At 41.1% G+C, this 21,182-nt stretch overlaps 1 protein-coding gene and 1 long non-coding RNA gene across 3 annotated transcripts; one reads left to right on the forward strand and one right to left on the reverse strand.

The window, feature by feature from the left end:
* The first annotated feature begins 1 nt into the window (after position 1).
* On the forward strand, positions 2-6,032 carry LOC107513308. Its single transcript, XR_004950488.1, has 2 exons — positions 2-1,766; positions 5,375-6,032. It is a non-coding gene; the product is annotated as an uncharacterized LOC107513308 (long non-coding RNA).
* Positions 3,910-13,169, reverse strand: SPINK8 (serine peptidase inhibitor Kazal type 8 (putative)). 2 transcript variants are annotated; one of them, XM_016149831.2, is made up of 6 exons: positions 13,096-13,169; positions 12,431-12,581; positions 9,906-9,952; positions 8,981-9,102; positions 6,033-6,075; positions 3,910-4,012 (listed from the first exon to the last, which is right to left on the reverse strand). In XM_016149831.2, the coding sequence occupies exons 2-6, from the start codon at positions 12,495-12,497 to the stop codon at positions 4,001-4,003; spliced, it is 291 nt and encodes a 96-aa protein (XP_016005317.2). In that variant the 5' UTR covers positions 12,498-12,581; positions 13,096-13,169; the 3' UTR covers positions 3,910-4,000. The 2 variants fall into 2 exon arrangements, with proteins under 2 accessions (XP_016005317.2, XP_016005318.2); XM_016149832.2 differs by lacking the exon at positions 6,033-6,075 and having other exon boundaries at positions 3,926-4,012.
* Between the last annotated feature and the right edge of the window lie 8,013 nt (positions 13,170-21,182).

The following is a 21,182-nucleotide window of genomic DNA, read 5'->3' on the forward strand; positions in this document are numbered from 1 at the left end:
ACTGCTCATCCGAGCCTGGCTTGGGCGCCCTCATGCGGGAAGGAGGGCGAGGCCGGGGTGCTCGGAGAAGACGGGATGGGCACTGCAGGGTGGCAGCCTGGCAAGAGGGCAGTGCCCGCCAGCGGGGCCCCCGGAATGCACTTTGCCCGACTCGTTCTCTTATATTCTTTGCACAAGGCTGGTGCCCAGTATTTGTCGGGGGTACGCGGAGGCCGGAGTCGGGCAGCCACTGAAAACTTTTTGAGTGGTGGCAGGTTGAATAGGGTGGTAAATTTTTTTCTTGGAAGGAATCACTGAATTTGAGGAGAGGGAAAATAAACGATAACTTATCAATATAAATATAAATATAGATATAGATATAGATATATAGCGCTTGCATATACAGGTGTTGCACTCCTGGAATGTTGGAAGGAGGGTCTGTGGTTCTGGCGGCTTGTTTCCATGACGTGTGTTTAGGAAAGTCCATTTCTCACCTGTCAGCCCGGTGAAGGTTCATGTCCATTTCTGCCTGCTCCGTGCCTGGAACCAGACATCTGTTTTTAGTCTTGTTTTCCAAATGCACCAGGTCCGATTTTGTTTTCTACTTTCATTAACATACTTTTGGACTATAGAGACTTTTCCCGTTTTCAGAACCTTGGTCATTAATTCACCTATTACCTGTCTCTTAGTTTTACACACTGTAGAAGGCTTCACTTCCATATTTTATAGTTGCTTTGGCCATTCTCAACAACAAACCTATATAATAAAAGTAAAGGCAGATGTGATTTTAGGAGGAGACCTAGTAAATAACACCCTTTCTCTGAGCTCAGGCTCAGAACCAACAGAAATGGAACAATGGCAGGCAGATGGAGACCAAATGCCACCTTAGTACTGATGGAGCTGTTGGAGAACATAATGGGAGAGCCAAATGCAACTGCCTTCTAACTCTGCTACCCAAGTTCCATGCCAAGGCTCTCATAAGTCTCACTTAAAACAATAGCAACAACAAAAAGAATCTAAACAGGACATAAAATTATCACAGCATTACCCCACATCCACAAACTTAGAAAGCAGACCAATCCCAAGCTCCTAGCAGATACCAGGCAAAATTTTGTCCTTAGCAACCTGTCAAAAGATCCTGACACTTGGTAATATCTAAGGGAAAATGAATAGGTTGAAAAAGTCTCGATTCAGCTTCACTGGGACTAAAGTCATTTTATGCCAGTTTTTTAGAGTCTCCAACTTGAGTCTAAACTCAGGAGAATCGCCCATTAAAAGGTTAATTATGACCTATGTTCATCGTATCCTGAGGGGCATCTACCGGTTTCTGGTCTTGTCTCTAGAGAGTGGTATTTAAGATGATGCTGTCTTCTTGCAGTGTTAATTTATAGTTGTGGGAGTCCCAACTAGGCCTTTGAGAACCAGGCTTTTATTTTTCATTCAATATGTTCGAGTTTCTTACACTATTTTCCCTTGAGTTCTCTTTCTGGCACCCCAGGGCTGCTTCGAGGGTGGGCTCTGAGGACATAGCTTCCCCAGCCCCCTGTGAGCCGTGCTCAGTGGCCACTGCTTGGCGTTGTTGAGTCACTCAAGGCCAGGACACCTGCCTCCTGGGGGAGGTGGTTCTTTACCCGACACGTTTCAGTTGAGAATTACTTTTGTTCCTTTTTTTTTTTTTTTTTTTAGCTAGAGCTGCTGTTCCAAAATTTTCTCCAGGGATCCAGGGAGACTTGATACCTCTGCCATGTGCTCCTCAAGGTACTGTCCCCAGCTTCTGGATATGTCAGGTGAGGAGTGGCACTTTGGGCAATTTTCTCTCTGCCGTTTTCTTACTGCTTTCCAGAAGGCTCGCTGAGTTTCTAGCACTTTGCTGGAGAGAAGGAAGACCCAGGGAGCTGGCTCTTTGCTAAACTACAGTTCAGCGGGGAGGAAATGAGCCTCTTTAAGATTATCTCTTGAGAACATCTCTCTGTGTTTTCATTCTTGCAGTGCTCCTAATCCAATAGAGCAGGTCTCTAAAGCTCTGTTCTTCTTCCAGGACTTCCTGAGCATATGCAATTCCTCCAGGCCACGTCCAGGCACAGGCTTTTCTCGTTCCCTTCTTAACCTTTGTGGCTGTGGTAATTCCATCGAGTGTTTTTTCTACTTTAGTCTAAGATTTTATTTGTAATAAGGACACAGTTCCTTTTCTGTCATAAATAAATCATACTGTATTTTTTCAATTGCAGCTGCTTTTTAAATCTCAGAACTATAAAACCATGGCTAGAGTTATTGACAAGCTGACTGGTAGGTTGGGAGTGACCCTTAAACCATGTAGAAAAAAAAATGTGTGGATTTCATCAGTTTCGTCCTTTGGCCTTGAGTTTAGCTCAGAACAGCATAAGGGATAGAGTCTGGGCCTACCTTTCAGTGCTGCCCATAGGCTGGGACTAACGATTTAAAGTTCAGAGCTAAAATGAATGAATGAATGAATGAATAGTAAAGTTCAGAGCTTACATACTTGTGTTCCTTAGCGTATATAGAACTTAATTGTGTTTAAAGCCCCTAGCCAGTCGAATTATCTAAGAAACAATAAAGGACCAGATGATTGTTTTGCCCCAATACCTAAAAAGCCTGTATAGGGAAAGACTTCCTTACAGTCAGATCTGTGCCTCCGCAGAGCCCGCTCACTGAGACCCCCGCTGCTGCCTCGGGTCTGCAGATGCCCCACGAGGGAGGGGAAGGCAGTGAGTCTGTGCGAAGGCCAGGCCAGTGCTGGTGTAATTAAGGGTCGGACTGCAACCAACTGTGCTCTGAGGCCCAGACCGTAGCCCATACATGCTAAAACCATAGTGTTTGCCTTTGGACAGTACCTTTGCTGAACCATGTGACTAGCATTTGGCTAAGGTGCTCATTCATCCCTGCCTGTATATAAAATCAGATTTATAATAACACTTGCCTTTGAACAAAGTAGCCAATATTCAACACGGCCAACTTGAAAAGCATATGAAATGCCTCAAGTATTGGTCCCATCAGAGCCTCATCTTATGAGTGATGGTGTGATGCCTACATTTCTAGTCTGGTCTCTCTTTTTCACATTCTCTGCCTTATAATCAGATCTTAACATTCCTTTGAATAAAACTTATCCTCCACCTCTGCCAAAGGGCAGAGCCTACTCCTGTAAAACTTACGATACAGAGCAGAAGAACCAGTGGTTCCCAGACTGAAGGAGGGAGGAAGGGGCTGAGCTATACCTGCTTGGCTGTCTGTCTCTGAAGCTTCCCAGACACACATGCATTATTTCTTCATCCTTTCTCAGTTGAATATATGCATGTATATATATGTGTTTCCTTAGGACCAATGCCAAATATTTTATATAAGGATCTATGCAATTCATTCTAACAGAATCCTTACTGTGGAGTTGTGTGAAACTCTGTAAGCCTCAGTTCCTTTGTCTATAAAATGAGGTTATACTTAAGTTTGTTGTTAAACTTATATAAGTTAGTGCATGTAAAGTATTTAGAAACCTTACAGGGTCCAGGCACTACTCCAAGTATTGTGTTGCATAATTTTCTTTGAATAAAATTCTGAATTTCTTACAGTATGGTTAAAATTTCTCAAATCAGATCTTGATGTATTGAAAGCCATGTCACCCACATGACACATATTTAGCTCAGTGATGACCCAAGTCTTCATGTTGTAAATATCGTTGCTCGTGGAGGCACCTGTTTCCTCATTTAGATTTCGGTGCTCACTGGTCACTGTATGAGAACAGAGGGAGCCCATGGCACAAGTTCTGTCGTTTTGGGGTGAAAACAGAATAACCGATATTTTAAAAAGATTCTTACGAACCAAGAAAAATGCCAGCTAGATCGTCTGCTGAGAATCATTTACTGAAAAGGCTGATTAATGAGTTTGATCCTAATCGCTGGTTGTCAGCAGCACCAGCATTCTCTAAAGGGGGTATTCTTGAGGAAGCAGCCGTTATGGGTCACTCGGCCGTCCGGGGAGTCAGCGGGTTCTGTAATGCTTCATGGGAAGTTCAGGAGTTTTCCTGCAAAAGAAATATCTGCTTAATAAATCAAATTTGGGGAAATTAAGAGAAAAAATACCACAGTGGTAACTACAACCTTAGCCCAGCAGGGGGCATGCCAAACAATTATTTTATGAATTAAGGCATATTAGGGACATTCTAATTTCATTGAAGAAAAAAGCACAGAGTGGGAGTGGGCAGAGAAGAGGAGAGCTAAGTATGTGGGTGCCTCTGTGAGTCTTTTGCACCCCAGAAGAGCCATGGGGCAGAAAAAGATAAGTTACAATCTAGGAACATGGACTCTCTCTCCTTTTTTATTTATATGATCTTAAATATTCTTTGGTTGAGTTTTAAACTTTTTGGAAGTCTTGAGTATTCTTATTCTTAGATAGGTTAATTTCCAGATACTTCATAATTTATGTTTCTATTTTGAGTGACATATTGTTTTTTATTTTATTTTCCAGTTGGGTGTTACTGCTGTAAAAAAACGTTATTGATTTTGTAGGTCGGTCAAATAACCTCTTTAACAGTGTTAATAGTTTATGATTCAGCCTACCCCTGGATCGATGATTATAGTATCTTGATTTTTGACTTAGGCAGACTGAAGTACCATCTAGTAAACAAACAAAAATGGAAAGACTCGAATAAAATAAAAAGTTCATTGCTTGTTCATGTAGCGGTTCCCAGGGCAGGTGCTTTGCATTGGAGGGCAGCTGTCTCCCAACCAGTGGTTCAAGGAGGCTTTGTGATGATTAATTTTATGTAGTGCCCTGTTATTTGGTCAAAGATTCTGAATGTTTCTGTGAAGGTGTTTTGGAGTGAGGTTAACATTTAAATCAGCGGACTTTGAGTAAAGCAGACGGCCCTCCACAATGTGGTTGGGCCTCACCCAATCAGTTGAAGGCCTGCCTAGCACCAAAGACTGACCTCCCTAAGCAAAAAGAAATACTGACAGAAGACAGCCTTCAGATACCATTCTATGGATATCCTTACGTTTAAAAGCATTTCTTCGAAGACATAGGTTTGAAATGGACATAAAACTAGAGGTTTATTTGACAAGGGCTGTGGTCCAAATATAAGTGGAAGGGATTCAGCAGGATTTTCTATGAATTAGCCCAGGTCAAAAGAATCTAACAGAAATAGAGATCATGTGAGGTCCCTTCAAAATTACCCCAAATCATGAAAATGCCTAAAAGTCTTTATGATTTCTCTTTAGTGGAACTAGAGGACATTCAGGTTATAGACCTCCTCCAAGTAGTCCGTTAATCAGATGAGCTTTCGAAAATTTTTACTGAGATCGTATCAGGAGATAGCGTCATGAAATTATTACAAAGTTATGTAATTGTCTTTTTTATCTGCTGTACCTGTATTTTCTCTTCCAAGGTGGTTTGTCCCAGTACCATTTCCATGCCCCATAACACTCTAATGATCTCTATGGCATCGGCTGAGTTGTTGCTTTGTCCCTGGGACTCTGAATCCAAAGACACAACATCTGGAGCAGGGTTATCCACTCTCAGAACAACTCTCCACTTCCAAGTCGTGTCTTTTCTCAATATCCCAGAAATTGGACATGGCAGGGAAGAAAACGGATGGGGTAGCTGTGCTGGACTGCTTAATTATCACGTCTAAGTGCATTTTCTTTCCTCAGACGATGTTATTTTTGAGATGGTTGAGAAAACGCAAACGTGAAGTATGTATTAGGAGGCGACAAGGAACTAGTTAGGCGTAAAATAGCATCGTTGGTGTGTAAGGAAATGTTCACACTTCTTAGAGATGCGCTCTGAAGTATGTATTAGTGAAATGACATGTCTGAGATTTGTGTTAATAAACTCTGTCAAAGAAACAAATAAAAGGAAAGAAATATGGTAAACACTTTGCCTTTTGTAGAATCTATGTGACAGACATGAGGTTTATTATATTATTGTCTCTATGTATGCTTGAAATTTTTTATAACAAAATATTTAAAACCCTCTACAACAGTGAGCTCTTAACTATATCTGGTTTACTCCTAGAAATGAAAAATAAAAGTGACTTGACTTACGCATGGTCCGTCATGGAGTTTAGTTATGTTAAACTTTTTATATCTGAAAGAAATTATATTTTGAAATGATTATTTTTGCTCTATGATATATCATAATTTATGACTTTTACTTGATAATCTTTAGCTAAGTTTAAGCAGGAAACATTCTGATAAATAATGAATTCTTATTTAATAAAATTTTAAAATACTATATAGATCTTTATTTGTCAGAGACATCGAATGTATAAAAACAAACTCAGCCTTAAATCAACTATAAACAATTCAAAATAGTCTTGAATATTAAGTGGAAATATGGAGTATTAGAAAGAGAATATGCAATGAATTTAAAGTATGCATTCGATGAAAGTTAAGGTATTACTAGTGACCTTAAAGAAATAAAAATGATTATAAGCCAATACTGTGAACAATTGTACATCAACAAATTCGATAATCTACACGAAATGGACAAATTCCTAGAAACACTCAAATAACCTAAACTGACTCAAGAAGAAATAGAAAATCTCAACAGTCCTATATCAAGAGATTGAGTCAGTAATTTAAAAATAAAAAAAAAACCTAGCAAAGTTCAGGACCAGATGGCTTTATTAGTGAATTCTAACAAACATTTAAATAAAATATAATACCAATCCTTTTCAAATTCTTCTAAATTATAGAAGAGGAATAAACACTTTCTAATTATTCCATAGAACCAGAATTATAGCTAAGAAATTATAGCAAAGAAAATATGGTGCAAAATTCTCAACTAAATACTAGCAAACTGAATCTAATAGCATATTGAAAGGATTTTACGCTGTGACCAAATGGGACTTTTCCCAAGAATTCAGGGTTATTCAACCTAAAAATATCAACCACTATAATAATATTGTATTAATAGAATTAATACAATAGAATACAATGTATTAATAGAAAACACGTTCATCTCAATTTACATACCCCACAGTATTCGACAAAATCCCACACCCTTTCATAATAAAAGCACTCAGAAAATTAGGAATAGAAGAGACCTGCCTCAGCGTGATAAAGAACATTTGTGAAAAACCTACAGGTAATATACTCAATGGTGGGAGACTGAAAGATTCCTTTCTAAGATCAAGGACAAGACAAGGACACTCACTTTCTCTCCCCCCCCCCGCTTTGATTTCCCCCTCCCCATTTCCACCCTTGACCTAGGGATGTTGCCATCTCCACTTGGGAACTGGACCTCTGAGGGTGGGGCGCACCCTGGTCTGGGGCATCCAGGGTATAGATAGTCTGCGGCTTCATCTGGGGAACGAACCCAGGACCCTCTGCGTGTAAAGTGGACATGCTAACCACTACGCTATGGAGCCACCCCCAAATATCCAGAAAATATAAAGAACTCTTACAACTCAAAAAAAAAAAAAAAAAAGACTGCAATTAAAAAAAATGACTCAAATAGACATTGCTCTAGAGAAGGTATACAGATGGCCAACAAGTATATGAAAATAGTCTCAACATCATTAGTATTAGGGAAATGCAAATGAAAACCATAAGGACATATCATTTTACACTCACAGAGATGGATGTAAAAAATTGTCGGTGAGGATATGGAGAAACGGGAGCCCTCAATGTTGCAGGAAGGATTGTAAAATGTAAAGTCTGTGGAAAATGGTGGTTCCTCCAAAAGTTACAGGTATAATTACCGTATGACCCAGTAATTTCCACTCCTAGGTATATTCCGATTTAAAAGATGACTACACAAAATAATTATAAATATGTATTGATGGGCATACAGTGTATAGAGGTGTGACTTGCATGATAATAGCGCAAAGAAGAGCATTCCACCTGGAATGCTCTGTAAAAGCAAAGTTTTAAAAAAATAATTTGTAATTAATTTGGGATTTATCCAAACTAGATTATTATAAATTAAAATTTTACTTGCCATCCCCACGGTAACTGCTAAGAATATAACTCAAAAAAATAGAGTCAAAATGAGTTCTTTGGTAGCCGTCTCTCAGATATCCCCTGGTTCTACTGTTCTGTGAATCTGTGATGTTGTGAATCCCCAGGTGTGCGTTCTGATTGTCAGATATCTGCACCACTGATGGAGGCTGACGCCAAAGTTGTTCGCCTCACAACCCTTTTATGGGTTTTAGAGTTAAGTTTAGCTATTTATGCAACCAGAAATGCTAAGAAAGTCCCATCCTGCCCAGCCAACATCTTTTATCCTCACCAAGATTATTATTCCTTCTTTTACGGAGAAGCCAAGAAGAGGAAGGGGAGAAAGACATAAGTTTTATCTCTTCTCATGTCTTTGCTTTTCCTCTCTCTTAAAATATTGGACTTAATCTTGAAATCTTAGTTACCTAAGACTGTGGCTCTTATCTTAAAGGAGAATGCGGATGTCAGGGGATCCTCCCACCTCTAAGGCAGCCTCCTCGATGAAAACCTCCGGGCCTCACTGTTTTTCTCTGGGCCAGAGAACTGGGCATTTTACATTATCGTCATCCAAAGCTGTTCACATATGATGGACCCAAAGACTGAATCTCATAGCAGACTGAAAGCTAAAGACAGTCGTTTGGGAGAATGGTACCCATTCGACCATCAGTAAATGATCCGCTGGGAAGATTCATCACCCAGACCCTCCTCCTCCTTCATCAGGGTTCCATTCTCTGGCCTGAAGGAACCTGAGGATAATCCTCATGCATGGTCACATGATCTGAATGCTGTGTCTACCTGCTACTGAGTTCATTCCACTCGGTCTTTGTCCAGGCCAGACACAGCACCCTCACCTCACAGGGCTGTGCATTGCATGAACGGGGATCGCTTTGGGGAGCACAGGGAAGGATGGAAGAAACGGAGAAGCAAGTAGTGGAGTAGTCTCTGGAGAGAAGATCTCACCAGTAGGAAGCGTGCTGAAGATGTCATTCCCACCTTGGCCGCCTTTAGCCTCCTGACTCGAGAGAAGGGAGAATAAAATCAAGACTTACAGAAGCATGAAACAGAGATGACATTCGCCGTTGTAGGTAACCTGGTCACTGCCACATATGGGTTCACTTGGCTTGGTGTAGGAGAAGAACCAGCACTGTTTTATATTGTTGATGCACTCGACCTGAAGGGGAGACAACAGACGACCGCTCGAGATGCCTTCGTCCAGGTTGAGATGCCTTCGTCCAGGCCCTCCACGTTATCACCAGTCGTGGGGGAGGGGGAGGGGACAAGGAGCGCTGGACCAGGAGTCGGGAGAGCAGGCTGCAGAAGCCTCCGTGTTTGACCCGTGACACTTACCACCGATAATGTAATTAATACAATTAATAAACATAGCAACATAACACAACATATTATAATATAACATGTAATCTGTGGACTTCCTGGTCTGAGCTATAAATTCCTTATTAGGGTGAAAATCCTTGCCCTACCTACTGTAAATTGAGATTGTTAACATCACGAAGGGAAAATGTCTTTCAAGGTTAGAATTTCCTTAGGACTATTACCGAGTGACTCGTATGTGGGCTCTCACTTGTCACAGCAGAGTTAAGATGTAGAAGGAAGGGGACAAAGCAAATACGTTGTGTGGCCTCGGAGCGTGGGAGGCAGGATGGATGTCTTGGTAAATCTCAGCGGAAAGAGTGACCACCGCGCCCTGTGACAGACCTGAATCTGAGCCGAGGCTTCGTCATCCACTTAATGATGCAAAATACTTTCCTTCCATCTCGCAAGAGTAGTATGAACGCATTGAGATAATGAATGGGAAGAGGGCTCAGGAACATATAAAACGTGCTATGTATAGCCAAGGACTCAGCTCTTATCGTGGTGCTATTCCCCTGCACGTCCCCTCTGGCCCCCACCTGCCAGAAGAAAGAGCTGAGGCCATCGAGGAAAAACTGGGTTTTCCCTCGAGGAAGCAGAGCTCACCTTTGTGTCTTCTGGGGTAGCCCCTTCACCAGTAGGAAGACGGAAGTCTGGAAGGCAAAACACATTCAGAAGAGCCGTTGCTCTGTTTTCTGCCCTCAGGTAAAATAGCTAGGACGAGGGAGACCCTGGTCCGCACGCAGGAAGCAAGTGCTGGATCCCATCTGAAGAGGCCGCGGTCCCTCTGCTGCCCTCCAAAGTGAAGAATCTGGAAACCTGGAAACGTCTGCCTCTCTCCCTCATGTAAATCGAAGATTTAATTCCAGCCCTTCCACCTCGCAGGCAAGTCACAATTTCTGTAATCCTCAATTGTTTTTAGAAAACATCCTGGAAGTTACGAATTACCATGAATGAAATAGTTATATTGAGATACCTTAAAAGATGCTGGGTTTCTAAGATGTATTCTTGATCCAAAGCAGTCTGCAATTATTCATACATATATGTATTTTATTATATTTAATTCTATAGTATCATTATAGTATACATTATAATCTGTCAGCCACATTTTTTTAATTCCCATTCAAGTACTAACCAGGCCCAATCCTACTTAGCTTCCGAGATCAGACGAGATCAGGCATGTTGAGGGTGGTATGGCCATAGACTCTATATTGTAATCTGATATAGTTATTATATAAGTATATTATATATTATATTATCAGCGCTATAGTATATAGAGCAGATTTATTAAGATATAATTCACGTTCCATAGAATAGATTTACTTGAAGTGTACAGTCGATGGTTTTTAGTGTGTTCACAGCCGTGCAAGTGTTGGGGCACGACTGAGAAGGGCGTGGACTTACGTGGCACAGTAAGTGTTTTATCAACGAAACGTGGTCACCGGATGTGGGTACACAGGAGAGGAACAGATTTGAGGGAAGATACGAAGCCATAAAACTCTGAGGACAAGGACAGCATGATTTTCAGAAAAGATGGACCGGTCCACCTCGGTCGAGTTACGTCGTGTTCCCCACAGAGGGTCAGCATGGGGCTCAGCCGCGAGGGCACACGGCGGGCCTGTGGGGAGGCCCAGGCCACTGGGGGGTGTTCCCGGCACCGGTGGGGATGAAGATGGACAGAAGGATGAGAAAGTGTAGAAAAATGCCTCGATTTCATCAGAGGGATTAAATTTGGGAGAGACGGGGCTATAATGTGGTATCATGAGAAGTATCCATTCGGTCTCCGTCCCCAGATCTCAGCCCAGAGCGCCTAAAACCCCTGCGTCTTCCGTTATTCACAGGAAGCCTTTTTCGACCCTGCACCTGAGTGTACTCTGATGGAGGATGGGCGGGTTGCCGGAAGGATCCACCATGTGGTTAGAGGATCTGGACTTTCACCCCCACCTGCCGACCTCTGAGGAGGAGAGAGAGGCTGGAGGTCGAATTAATCACCAACGGCCAGTGGTTTAATCAGTCATGCCTTCCTAATGGAGCTTCCATGAAAACCTTCAGTGAGGAGGTTTGGAGAGCTTCCAGGCTGGGCAAGGAAGCCCCGTGCCCCTCGCCTCAGACCTTGCGCCATGCGCCTCTTCCATGTGACCCTTTCTGAGCTGTCTCCTTTATAACGAACTGGTAACAGTAAATAAAACACTTTCCTGATTTCTACGAGCCATCCTCGCCTATCATTGAATCTGAGGAGGGAGTCATGGGAACCCTTGATCTACAGCCAGTCGGGCAGAGTGCTGGAGGCCCAGTCTTGCCACTGGTGTCCGGAGGAGGGGGACGTCTTGTGGGACTGAGTCCCTAATCTACAGAGTCTGTGCTAATGCCAGGTAGTTATTGTCATAACTGAATTAAATTGTGGGGCACCCAGTCGGTGTCCACAGAGAACCAGAGAATTACGTGGTGTGGGAGACCCACACGTTTGGTGTCAGAAGTCTTGTGAGTAGAAGGAAACAGTTTTTCTTTGGTAGAGGAAGGAAAAGATTTTTTTTTTTTTCCCCGTAAGATAGGAGAAGCCTGAAGAATAGTTTTCAATTTGTTACAGAGTCTCTTAAGATATGAAAGACTTGAAAAAGTGTTCCAAGTGAGAGAGAACATCAATGGAAAGTAAGAGATGGAAAGCAAATGAGAAAGAGTTTAAGGGCCCGAATGAAAGAAGGATGTGACGAGGCCTTTAGAGAATCCCCACGGTTAGCCATGAACACTGTTCACGCTAAAACCAGCTGTTAACCAGAGCGATGTCTGAGTTTACTTCTATAGACCCTAATGAAGTTCTCTTTGAGTCTGAGAAATGTAAAGATACAGATTCTGGAAACAAATCTTCCTAAGGTTTGAACATCCCGGATGGTAACCAGGTACTTTGAAAAGTTCAACGGTCATAAATCAGGAAGGTTTGGATTTGACTCCCAGCGTCGATATCGGCGACGCCGCGTGAATCCTTTCTTATTCGGGGTTTCATTTCAGACACCTGTGACATGAGGCATGAGGATCAAGTGACACCGACTGGCACTTCCCCTTGTACCTCTAATTTCCCCACAATCCTAGATATGCTGCAGAAAATGCAGGCAGAGCAAGGCCATGTCACTCACCAACTGCAAAAGCAGCCCGCGCAGTGAGGACCAGAAGGAGGACGGCATTCAAGGAGGTCCCCTTCATGGTGGCAGGAGAGCTGTGGAGATACGCGACTTTTGAAACTAGGAGAGAAAATGCCACGTGAAGTACAGGTTCTCGCAGTGATCCCTGTTGACCAAGAAATGAAGTGTAAATACTTCGAATTTTAGAGGATGCCAGGAAAACAGGTCATAAAGAAAATCTGCAAGGAATCTTTTGATAAAGAAATAGCACCAAGAATTTTTCAATGACGTGTTTAAAAAGGGCAACCATTAGAAAGTTAAGTGACACAGGTAAGTCAACAGACAGTAAGAATGGCAAGGTACAAAACACTGAACACTCATTCCCATATCCCTAATCTTCCATAACATGATTACTTCGGTGTTAATATTTAGTAACTAATAACATTATTGAGATGAAAACCATAAAGTACCAACAACTTACTTGCATTATTGAAAACATTATAGTACAAGCTGGTTAACATTATTATCTGCAAGTTTCTATCCTCTTTTTCTACACATTTTCTTGGCAACTTATATGTCTAGGTAATTTCTGCCCAAGACCTTTCCTGAATAAAAGCAAATAATAAAGACTGTACCCCTTTTCCTACTCAAAAGTTTGCAAATTAATAGGGCCACTTTACCTGCTGAGGCTCCTACAGTTGCTTTGGAGAAACTAGCTGGACAAGATATTTTTTATTTTCAGTTTGGAGAAACTAGCTGGACAAGATATTTTTTATTTTCAGTTTGTCTATCATAGAATAACAATGTGTGTGTTGTGGGAGTGACCTTTTCAAAGTTACGATGTCTGACAGTGGAAGACAGTGAACTTTGAAGTTAGAAAGTGTAGGCACAGCTCAAACCTATTTCTTCTGACTCCAAAATCTGTAATGCTGAAATCTCATGAGTTCATGTTTGTACTGCCCGCTAACCCTTCAAAATCTAGTTGTTCTCGCCAAACCCTAATCTACCATTTTAGAGTTACGTTATACCTAATTTTTGAATTCCTACATTTTTATCTGTATTATAATTATATTCAGGATAGCATCAGATACTTATGCAATATATAAATTGGCACATCTGCATATGTAGTTAATATTATCAGTAGTCAAAACTATGTATTCACTTTATTGAAATATTTAATTTAGAATGTTTCTATATTGACTCATAGAATCTTAAAGAAGAAAGTTACCTTCTGTGGAATCTGTCAAGTTCGGTCTTATTTAGTAGAGTTGAGGAATTCTGGGATGGAGTTTTCATTCCCTTAAATGGTAGCTCTTTCTACCACTTGGAACAAAAAGTCCCTCAAAACACCAGCTTCTTTTACAGGGAAAATTCAGAGGTTAGTGGGTGACATAAATTCATTATGTCCCAGCCCTGAATAAAGGGCCTTGTCTGGGGACATGACGTAGAGTCCAGAGAGGTCGATGTACTCTCTCAGAACAGATCTCATTGTCTACAGTGTCTACCACAACCGTCTTCAAAGTTTTTGCTTTCGATCCCTCTGAAGTTGGTGCCCACTTATATATTTTCAAAGTGACATGTGAAATTCTTCACCGTAAGTTTAAATAGTTACAAATAATTGAATTACTGGCTTGTTCTCTGCTGAGGTAACCTCCTCAGGGTGACTCTGCCTGACTCAGTATGATTTGAACCATCACCCTAATCCCTTATCTTGCTTTATATAACTCTATTTCAGTGACCTCCACGGAAAATTTAGGAATGCATTCATTTACTTGTTTAGTGTTTATTTCCACCGCTAGATGAGACGATAAGCTCTATAAAGGAGTAAACTCTGTCTTTTTACTACTGTCCTAGGCATCTTCTCTTGAGGTTTGAAATTGGGACACCAGAAACTTGGTGACCTGTAGACGGATCGTGACCCCATGGTGGAGGAGACATGGTCTAACTCTTACCCTTCTGAAACGTTCGAGTTTTCCCTCATCCTTACCCAAATCCCCACATATTTTGGTCATGCCAGGTTGGATACTTGTGTGTTTCTCCAAACAAATAAGATCCTTTTAAGAGATGTTCTCATCACAGTTTCCCTTTTATTTGCCTATACAATCGAACAGGCAATTGGGTAGAAATTGAAGAGGAAAAAACTCACCTGGGGCTCAGTTTGCAGGCAGTTTAGTCAGTGCTGTCCAACTGGTTTCTCACAGCGTGACATGACAGAGTCAGGAACTTACTTAGGTTATTAAATTGCAAAAAAAAGTAACAAGGACGGAGTAAAGAGAGCCGAAGAAAATTTGTTATTTATTGAATGCTAAATCTGGAACGGGCAGCGTGTCAAATGCTGGTATCTATTTTATATATAGTCAAAATGTTGTTTTAAATAAAATTTCACTCGACACATGAGATTATTACCAAAATTTAATGTTTTAGCTCAACAATCACATTAAATTCCCAAACTAGTGATCACTGAGAATCAGTGTCAGACCTTTGAAGATTGCTAGAATGTTAGCTGATCCAAACTACTCATTTGACACATGAAAAAAAAAAAAAAAGACTCACATGAAGGGGGCACCGGACATAAGACATTAAGATTCATTTTCCCTTGCAGATGGCCAGGTTCTAGTGAACCCTAATAAATAATCTTATTTACTTGTTTTCATTGGCTGTGGTAAATTCTCCAGTTCAGGATTTAGGATGGCACTTCGGAGAGCCTCATGTGCACAGACGGTAAGTTGTCCATTCTTAGGCTTTTGTGTGCTAATACTTAGAATTCATGGGCAAAACTCTAAATCGATCTCTTAGAAACCGGACATTGGTAGAGGACTGTGTAGCTAGATCTTCACAGACTGCCCCTCAATATTTAATCTTCCCAGTTGTATTCATTTCAGCCATGTTAGTAGGTGTATAGAGGTATCTCATTGTGGTTATTTTTATTTTTTAATGTATAGTTTAGAGCAGCTTGAGAGTCACGGAAAAATTAAGTGAAAAGTACAGAGATTTCCCATAAGCAACTATACGTGGGTTATTTTAGTAAACCCGGCAATGGAAAGAGACCAGTTCTCAGCCCAGTTACGACATAGCCTTTCATTCAGGCTTCATTCCATGATAAGTGGTTGTCACCATTAAGTTCTTCCTGGAGTCCTTCACCCACCGGCTACCCAACTCAGCTAGTTGCTTCCATTCAATAATCAACTCATCGAAACCATCCATACCCTGAAGGAATTGATAAAGAAAAATCGGAACGTGAGGATTTAAAAAAAAAATAGGAGGAGGAGAAAAATGTGTGTAGGGGCAGAAATAACAATAAAAAATTATCGACAGGGATCATCTGAACCATGGAATCCTCCAAACCTATATTCTTTCACACTCAGTTAAGAACATGATTCTATCTCCATTGTTAGTAGTCTCCGTGGCTCTAACTATCCGTTTACTCACTTCCTCTTTCTCTCTTCCCCAAACCTCTCTTGTCTATCACATGGCAAAACCTCGGCTCCTTCACTTCATGCTTCTGTGTTCTGCATCCCAAAGTTAAATGAAGAAAAGAAAATGGGCAGCTTCCCACTGTTCACAAGCACTTTGGGTGAGAGACACACTTACTGTCTCCTTAATTATAACAGGTCTGAGACATAGAGAAACAAACGCACAAGAATCTTCCAGCAAATGCCGTCAAAATATGGGAGCTCAAAGATTGTTTTCCCTTCGATATAAATAGAAAAATTGTAACATTTCTAATATTTGTGTGTGAAAAGTAACATTTTTATAGAAGATAGCACAGGAAAATTTAGAGTTCTAAATTCTTTTAAAATCAACTTTAATTAGAGTCAGCATTAAAGAGTAAATAGGTGTTCTTAGAAGATCACCCCAAATTAAATCTAAGTAGTTAGGAGCAGAAGGGTCCAGACCACTCGAACCCCTTTTCAAGTATAACCCATTTTGCAGAATATTCCATTCTCTCTTAAGTTCTCAGAAAGTGGTAAGACACAGGATGCCCAAATGTGTGTGCTTTTTGAAAGAATTCTATCTCAGTCCCAAAGCACACATTTAATGGAATATTAATATGTTGCAAGATTCTGAATTTGAAAATCATTTAATTTGGGGACGTGGAACACAGATTCCTGGAGTTAAAGAGCTGAGGTTTTGCCATGTGATAGAAAGGTATTTGAAGACAAGTAGGTGAGAGGTTTGGGTGAGTAAATGGACAGTTAGAGCCACAGAGACTGTTAACAGTAGAGATGGAACCAGAATTCTAAGAAGTCTTGGTTTTCTGCAAAAAGGAGAGAAGTATTTGAGTGTATGTTTCTATTGGAGGATTCCGTCCACCCCCTACGCCCCATCCCCACCCCATGAATCAATGCTTGACTAACAACAGGTGAAAGATTAGATAATAACGAAAATAAAAATAATAATACGTAAGACGTATAAGAGGACTCTACAGGAGGACCTACATTGGTGAGGGAAACCAGCCTAGCAATGCTGGAATAAGAGAAAACAAGTTGAAGAAAAATAAACGCACAATAGGACGAGAATCTGAAACAGAAAAATCGAAGACTAACAAAACAGGATAATCATTGAACAAAAGATAATGACTCACTGTATAACCCCAAAGAACTGGTTTGGTAAATGGTGCTGCTCCAGGAACAGTGTGTGTGTGTGTGTGTGTGTGTGTGTGTGTGTGTGTGTGTGTGTGTGTGTGTGTGTGTTATAAAATGTATATTTGTCTAAAACAGTAAGTTATCGAACGTGGGTGTTGAGAGCTGAGGTGATAGGTTGGTAGAGAAAGCACAACGCAGTATAACTACTAGACGAATTTATCGTTGTTCATATGGCCTCCGGAATTGATTAGTAATTGAGAAGACTGTTTGCCTAAAATCTATATACATTGTCACTCTCCAATGCTTGACAGCTTTCTTGCGCAAGGTGTGCAGCGCTGGCCACTTCGATCGGCATGACCCTGGCATGCACTTTTTATGTTGCAATATCTTAGATTCCCTTAGAGCTTAGAGAAGATGGCGAGGGCACATTTGGGATGTGCGCTGGGAAAAGGATGATCATAAGCAGCCAGATGTGGGGGGGGAGGCTTCTCAGCTTTATATGCTGCATGAAACCACGGCAACGGTCCCGATATTATTAGCACGAGTTCAGTTTGCTTTCTTCTTCTAGTGAGCGATTTCACGGTGTTTACATGTTCATACCTAGCAGTGACTGACCCTTTCTCAAATCCACAAATACTTAACTGAAGAGGACACAGATGGTAGTGTAAACCTATTCCCAGGCACCCAAGGAAGTGAATCTTGGTCTCGTTACAGAAACATACATCCAGGCTCATGCAGCCAGAGCCCAGAGGGGAGGCAGGTACACTAATATATATTAAAAATCATCTACGTGGTGATCACTCGGATGATCTCGTCAAACTATTTCAATATCCTGAGATGCATGCACTATAATGTTTATTTTGCAGATATAAATTATAAGAGTAAATACTTTTAGCAGAGAAAAGATGAAGATAAATTCAGATAGCACTTTTGCTAGAAGACAAAGTAAATGGTCTCTAAGGCTGATTGAGGGGAAGGGCCGAGGTCAGGTCTTTGTAATTGCTAGAGAAACGACTGTTTCCCCTGCATCGGAGACCCAGTCAGCATCTCTCCCAACATGACCTCTCACCTGAAATATATGGACCTCTGATACTAGGGCAGTGTCTCAGGGGTGACGGCGTCTGTGTGTGTGGCAAGGAGCAGCTAAAACTCTGGGCTATCTGCAGCAGGAATGACAGCGGCTACAAGGGGACGTCATGCTGATTTCTGAAAAAGATTTGCCCCAGGTATTATTATTGCAAATAATTTCTGGTGGTTAATAAACGAGCCCAAAGAGACTGTCAAAATTAACTAGAGGAGAAACTTCCCAGCGATTTCCAGAGCGATGGGAAGCGGATATCCTCAGACGCAGTAAATGACTACGGAGAATCTAATTCGCTTTCCAGAGAGAATTATGGTTCCTCTGAGGGATAAATTTCCCTGAATGTGTACTTCTGTGTACTTCCTCACAAATCTTAGATAACCAGGTATTTAGGACGTAAAACAGTAAAATAGAAACACACCAACAAAACAAAACAAAACAAAACAACAAAACAGTGTGTAATAGAGCTGTCAAGAAGAGAGGAGGAAATAAGGATTTTACCCCCCTCCTCGCTGGCGTCATTTTACAAAAGAGGTAATGATTGATTCTATTCAAAACTGTTGAGAGGAAAATTAATATAACTATATGAAAGCGCTCCTAAGTGAAGCAGGAAGAAGGTCTGGGGGAGGGGAGGGCTATAGCAGCCTCCGTGGAACTGGTTTTGAAGAATCCAGGAGCGGAGGCAAACGTTGCTGGGTAGGCGGCCCTTCTCTTAACTGGGGACCTGAGAAACTTGGGCTGTTACTTATAAATTTGTTCAAAGTTCAGAGAGTCACATTTTTCCCCACATTCTTATTAATTTCAGGAAAAGATATTTTCTCGTTAGAAACATCTTTAAGATTATGAGATCATATAGGTTAGCCATGGGCGTCTATACTCACATGGCATAAGAGTTGCTCATTTTCTTTCGCTAGAAGGATGAAGCCAACCCAATTGAAATAGATTGAAACATCTAGTTATAAATAGATACAGTTTTCTTAAATTATTTTTCTACATAGGAGAAAGTGTATCAGTAATAAAGTAGAATTATAGTTTTTAAAAGGCTGATATTTAAAAAAAATTCCCTTGGAAAATCATAGGTAGCTCCAAAGGACAATTTATTTTTATTTTTTTTCCAAAGGGCAGTTCAAATACCAAGTAGCTATGGGTGGGCAGAATTTTCCACCAGAAAGATAATGAAATTAAATTTCAACAGATGAGTAGATATTCTATATGGAAGAATGTCACAAAATCATCTTTTCCTTCCTTATTTCAGAGGTATCAATTCCCTTTGCATCTAGATGGGGTCATATGAGTACCCATCACCTACGGGCTCCCGCACACACTGGGTCTTATGTGTGACTACCAGCCAAGAAAAGCCACAAAGCCAGAGCTGATAACAGGAGTAGACAACTAGGCCTCGCCTTGATGGGAGGAGCCACAAAACCTCATGGTAAAGTCACACACTGGCAAGCAGGCGACTGGGAGCAGGGTACCCACCATGGACACTGGGCAACAGGGGTGCCATCTCCCTTGGGGTGCTGCTTCCGTAATGTTTGCATCTTAAAGAGATGGCTCCCAGGTCCTTGAGAAAGACATTTCTGAGTCATCAAGCTGGCAAGACGCTTATTTAACTTCTAAAATGATTTATATACATTTCAAAGAGGCGGAGAAAGAAGTTATAATGATGAGATTCCTAAAGTAAATGCTCTAAGGAAATGGATGAAAACCATTTCCTTATTTTCAGCAGGGAAAAGGAAAGCTCCTGTTTCATTGGTATCTGCCCTTACAGCAAGCAGGAGCTCTTCTGTGTTCCCCGTGGCTATTAGTAACCATGGCGTTCAGAGTCCTCGCAATTCCATTAGCGTAGAATGTATGCATCCATTCCTTTACTCATCACATTATAATTAAATCTTATGTTTCCAGAAACAAGCCTGGACTCTGTTGATTCAGAAGTGAGTCAGAAAGACAGATTCCTTTCATCAAAGAAATTGTGTTTTAGAGAGAGAGAGAGAGAGACAATGAACAGATAAACAAGTGAATTTACTTTATTTACAATTTAATTACTGTTCAGGGTAAAGGGGACAAATACAATAGCATAACGAGAACTTGATGGGAAGTGTTATTTTAGGAAAAACTTGATGAGGAGGTGGTATTTAAGCTGAGATGTGAAGGACGTGATGGAGACTGTAAGAGAAGATGAGGATTAGAAACGAAGAGAAATCTAGAAAAACTTCTGAGCGTTTTGTCCTGAGCAAGCGATGAATATGTGACTTTTACGATGCGTGGGGACACAGGGGAAATGTACATTTGTGAGACCAGAAATTATTCCGTTTTAAACATGTGATGCCTGAGATGCCTTTCAACATCGTACAGACGTTAAGACAACAGGCTGCATAGTTTTAAAAGCACATTAAATGCCAGAGGACGATGCATAAATATGGGACTCGTTGGGATACAGACATCATGTAAACCAAGAATCCAGCCATCCTTTTCTGCCCGTGATGGAGCTGTTTGTGGGAGATTCATGAAAAACAGATCGGAAAGGAAATAAGATTAGAAAAAGATCTGTACGACGTCGTCAGAGAGAGCTGCCTGGTCAACCAGAACCGAGTGGGCAGGTGCCAAAAGGAAGCGAACCAGACTGCCGAAGTTCTTTATCTGATATTGGCATTGGGCGGTCATGGCATGAGGGAGCCAGGCACGAGGTCTGGCGGAGTCGCTGCTAAGAGACGGAGAAGTGAGCAAAATAAACAGGTGAAACTGAAATTTGTGGATGGCGAGGAAGCCAGGGTTTGGACGGCCAGTATGGTAGGGAACAGAGACCTAAGGACAAGAACGCAACACACCATTTAGCTGCTGCTTCTTGAGACATTTTACCGAGAACTAGAATTACTGATGTAAAAGGTACCATAAGACTCCCCTTATCTCTCTTTAAACTAGGATTTTTTTTAAAATGACAGTTTCTTTCTTTTTAAAACCACATTCTCTTCAAACCAGTTTTCTATAAACCTAATTAGCAAAATGAAAAATGTGGTTTCCCTATAGTTGTCGGATTTGTATTTTATGGGCCTGCTGACGTGGAAAGTTTTCCATTCCAAATTCTGAAGAAGAGAACCCT

This window comes from Rousettus aegyptiacus, unplaced genomic scaffold (assembly GCF_014176215.1).
Source record: "Rousettus aegyptiacus isolate mRouAeg1 unplaced genomic scaffold, mRouAeg1.p scaffold_m13_p_4, whole genome shotgun sequence".
Taxonomy (NCBI): domain Eukaryota; kingdom Metazoa; phylum Chordata; class Mammalia; order Chiroptera; family Pteropodidae; genus Rousettus; species Rousettus aegyptiacus.

Excerpts from the sequence above, each read along its gene's own strand:
- SPINK8 (XM_016149831.2), bottom strand. The coding sequence starts at position 12,497 with ATGAAGGGGACCTCCTTGAATGCCGTCCTCCTTCTGGTCCTCACTGCG. Across the intron at positions 9,103-9,905 it reads CTACCCCAGAAGACACAAAG|GTCGAGTGCATCAACAATAT; the intron begins GTGAGCTCTGCT and ends TCTCCCCTTCAG. Across the intron at positions 6,076-8,980 it reads CATCTCTGTTTCATGCTTCT|ATATAAAAAGTTTAACATAA; the intron begins GTAAGTCTTGAT and ends AATTTCTTTCAG.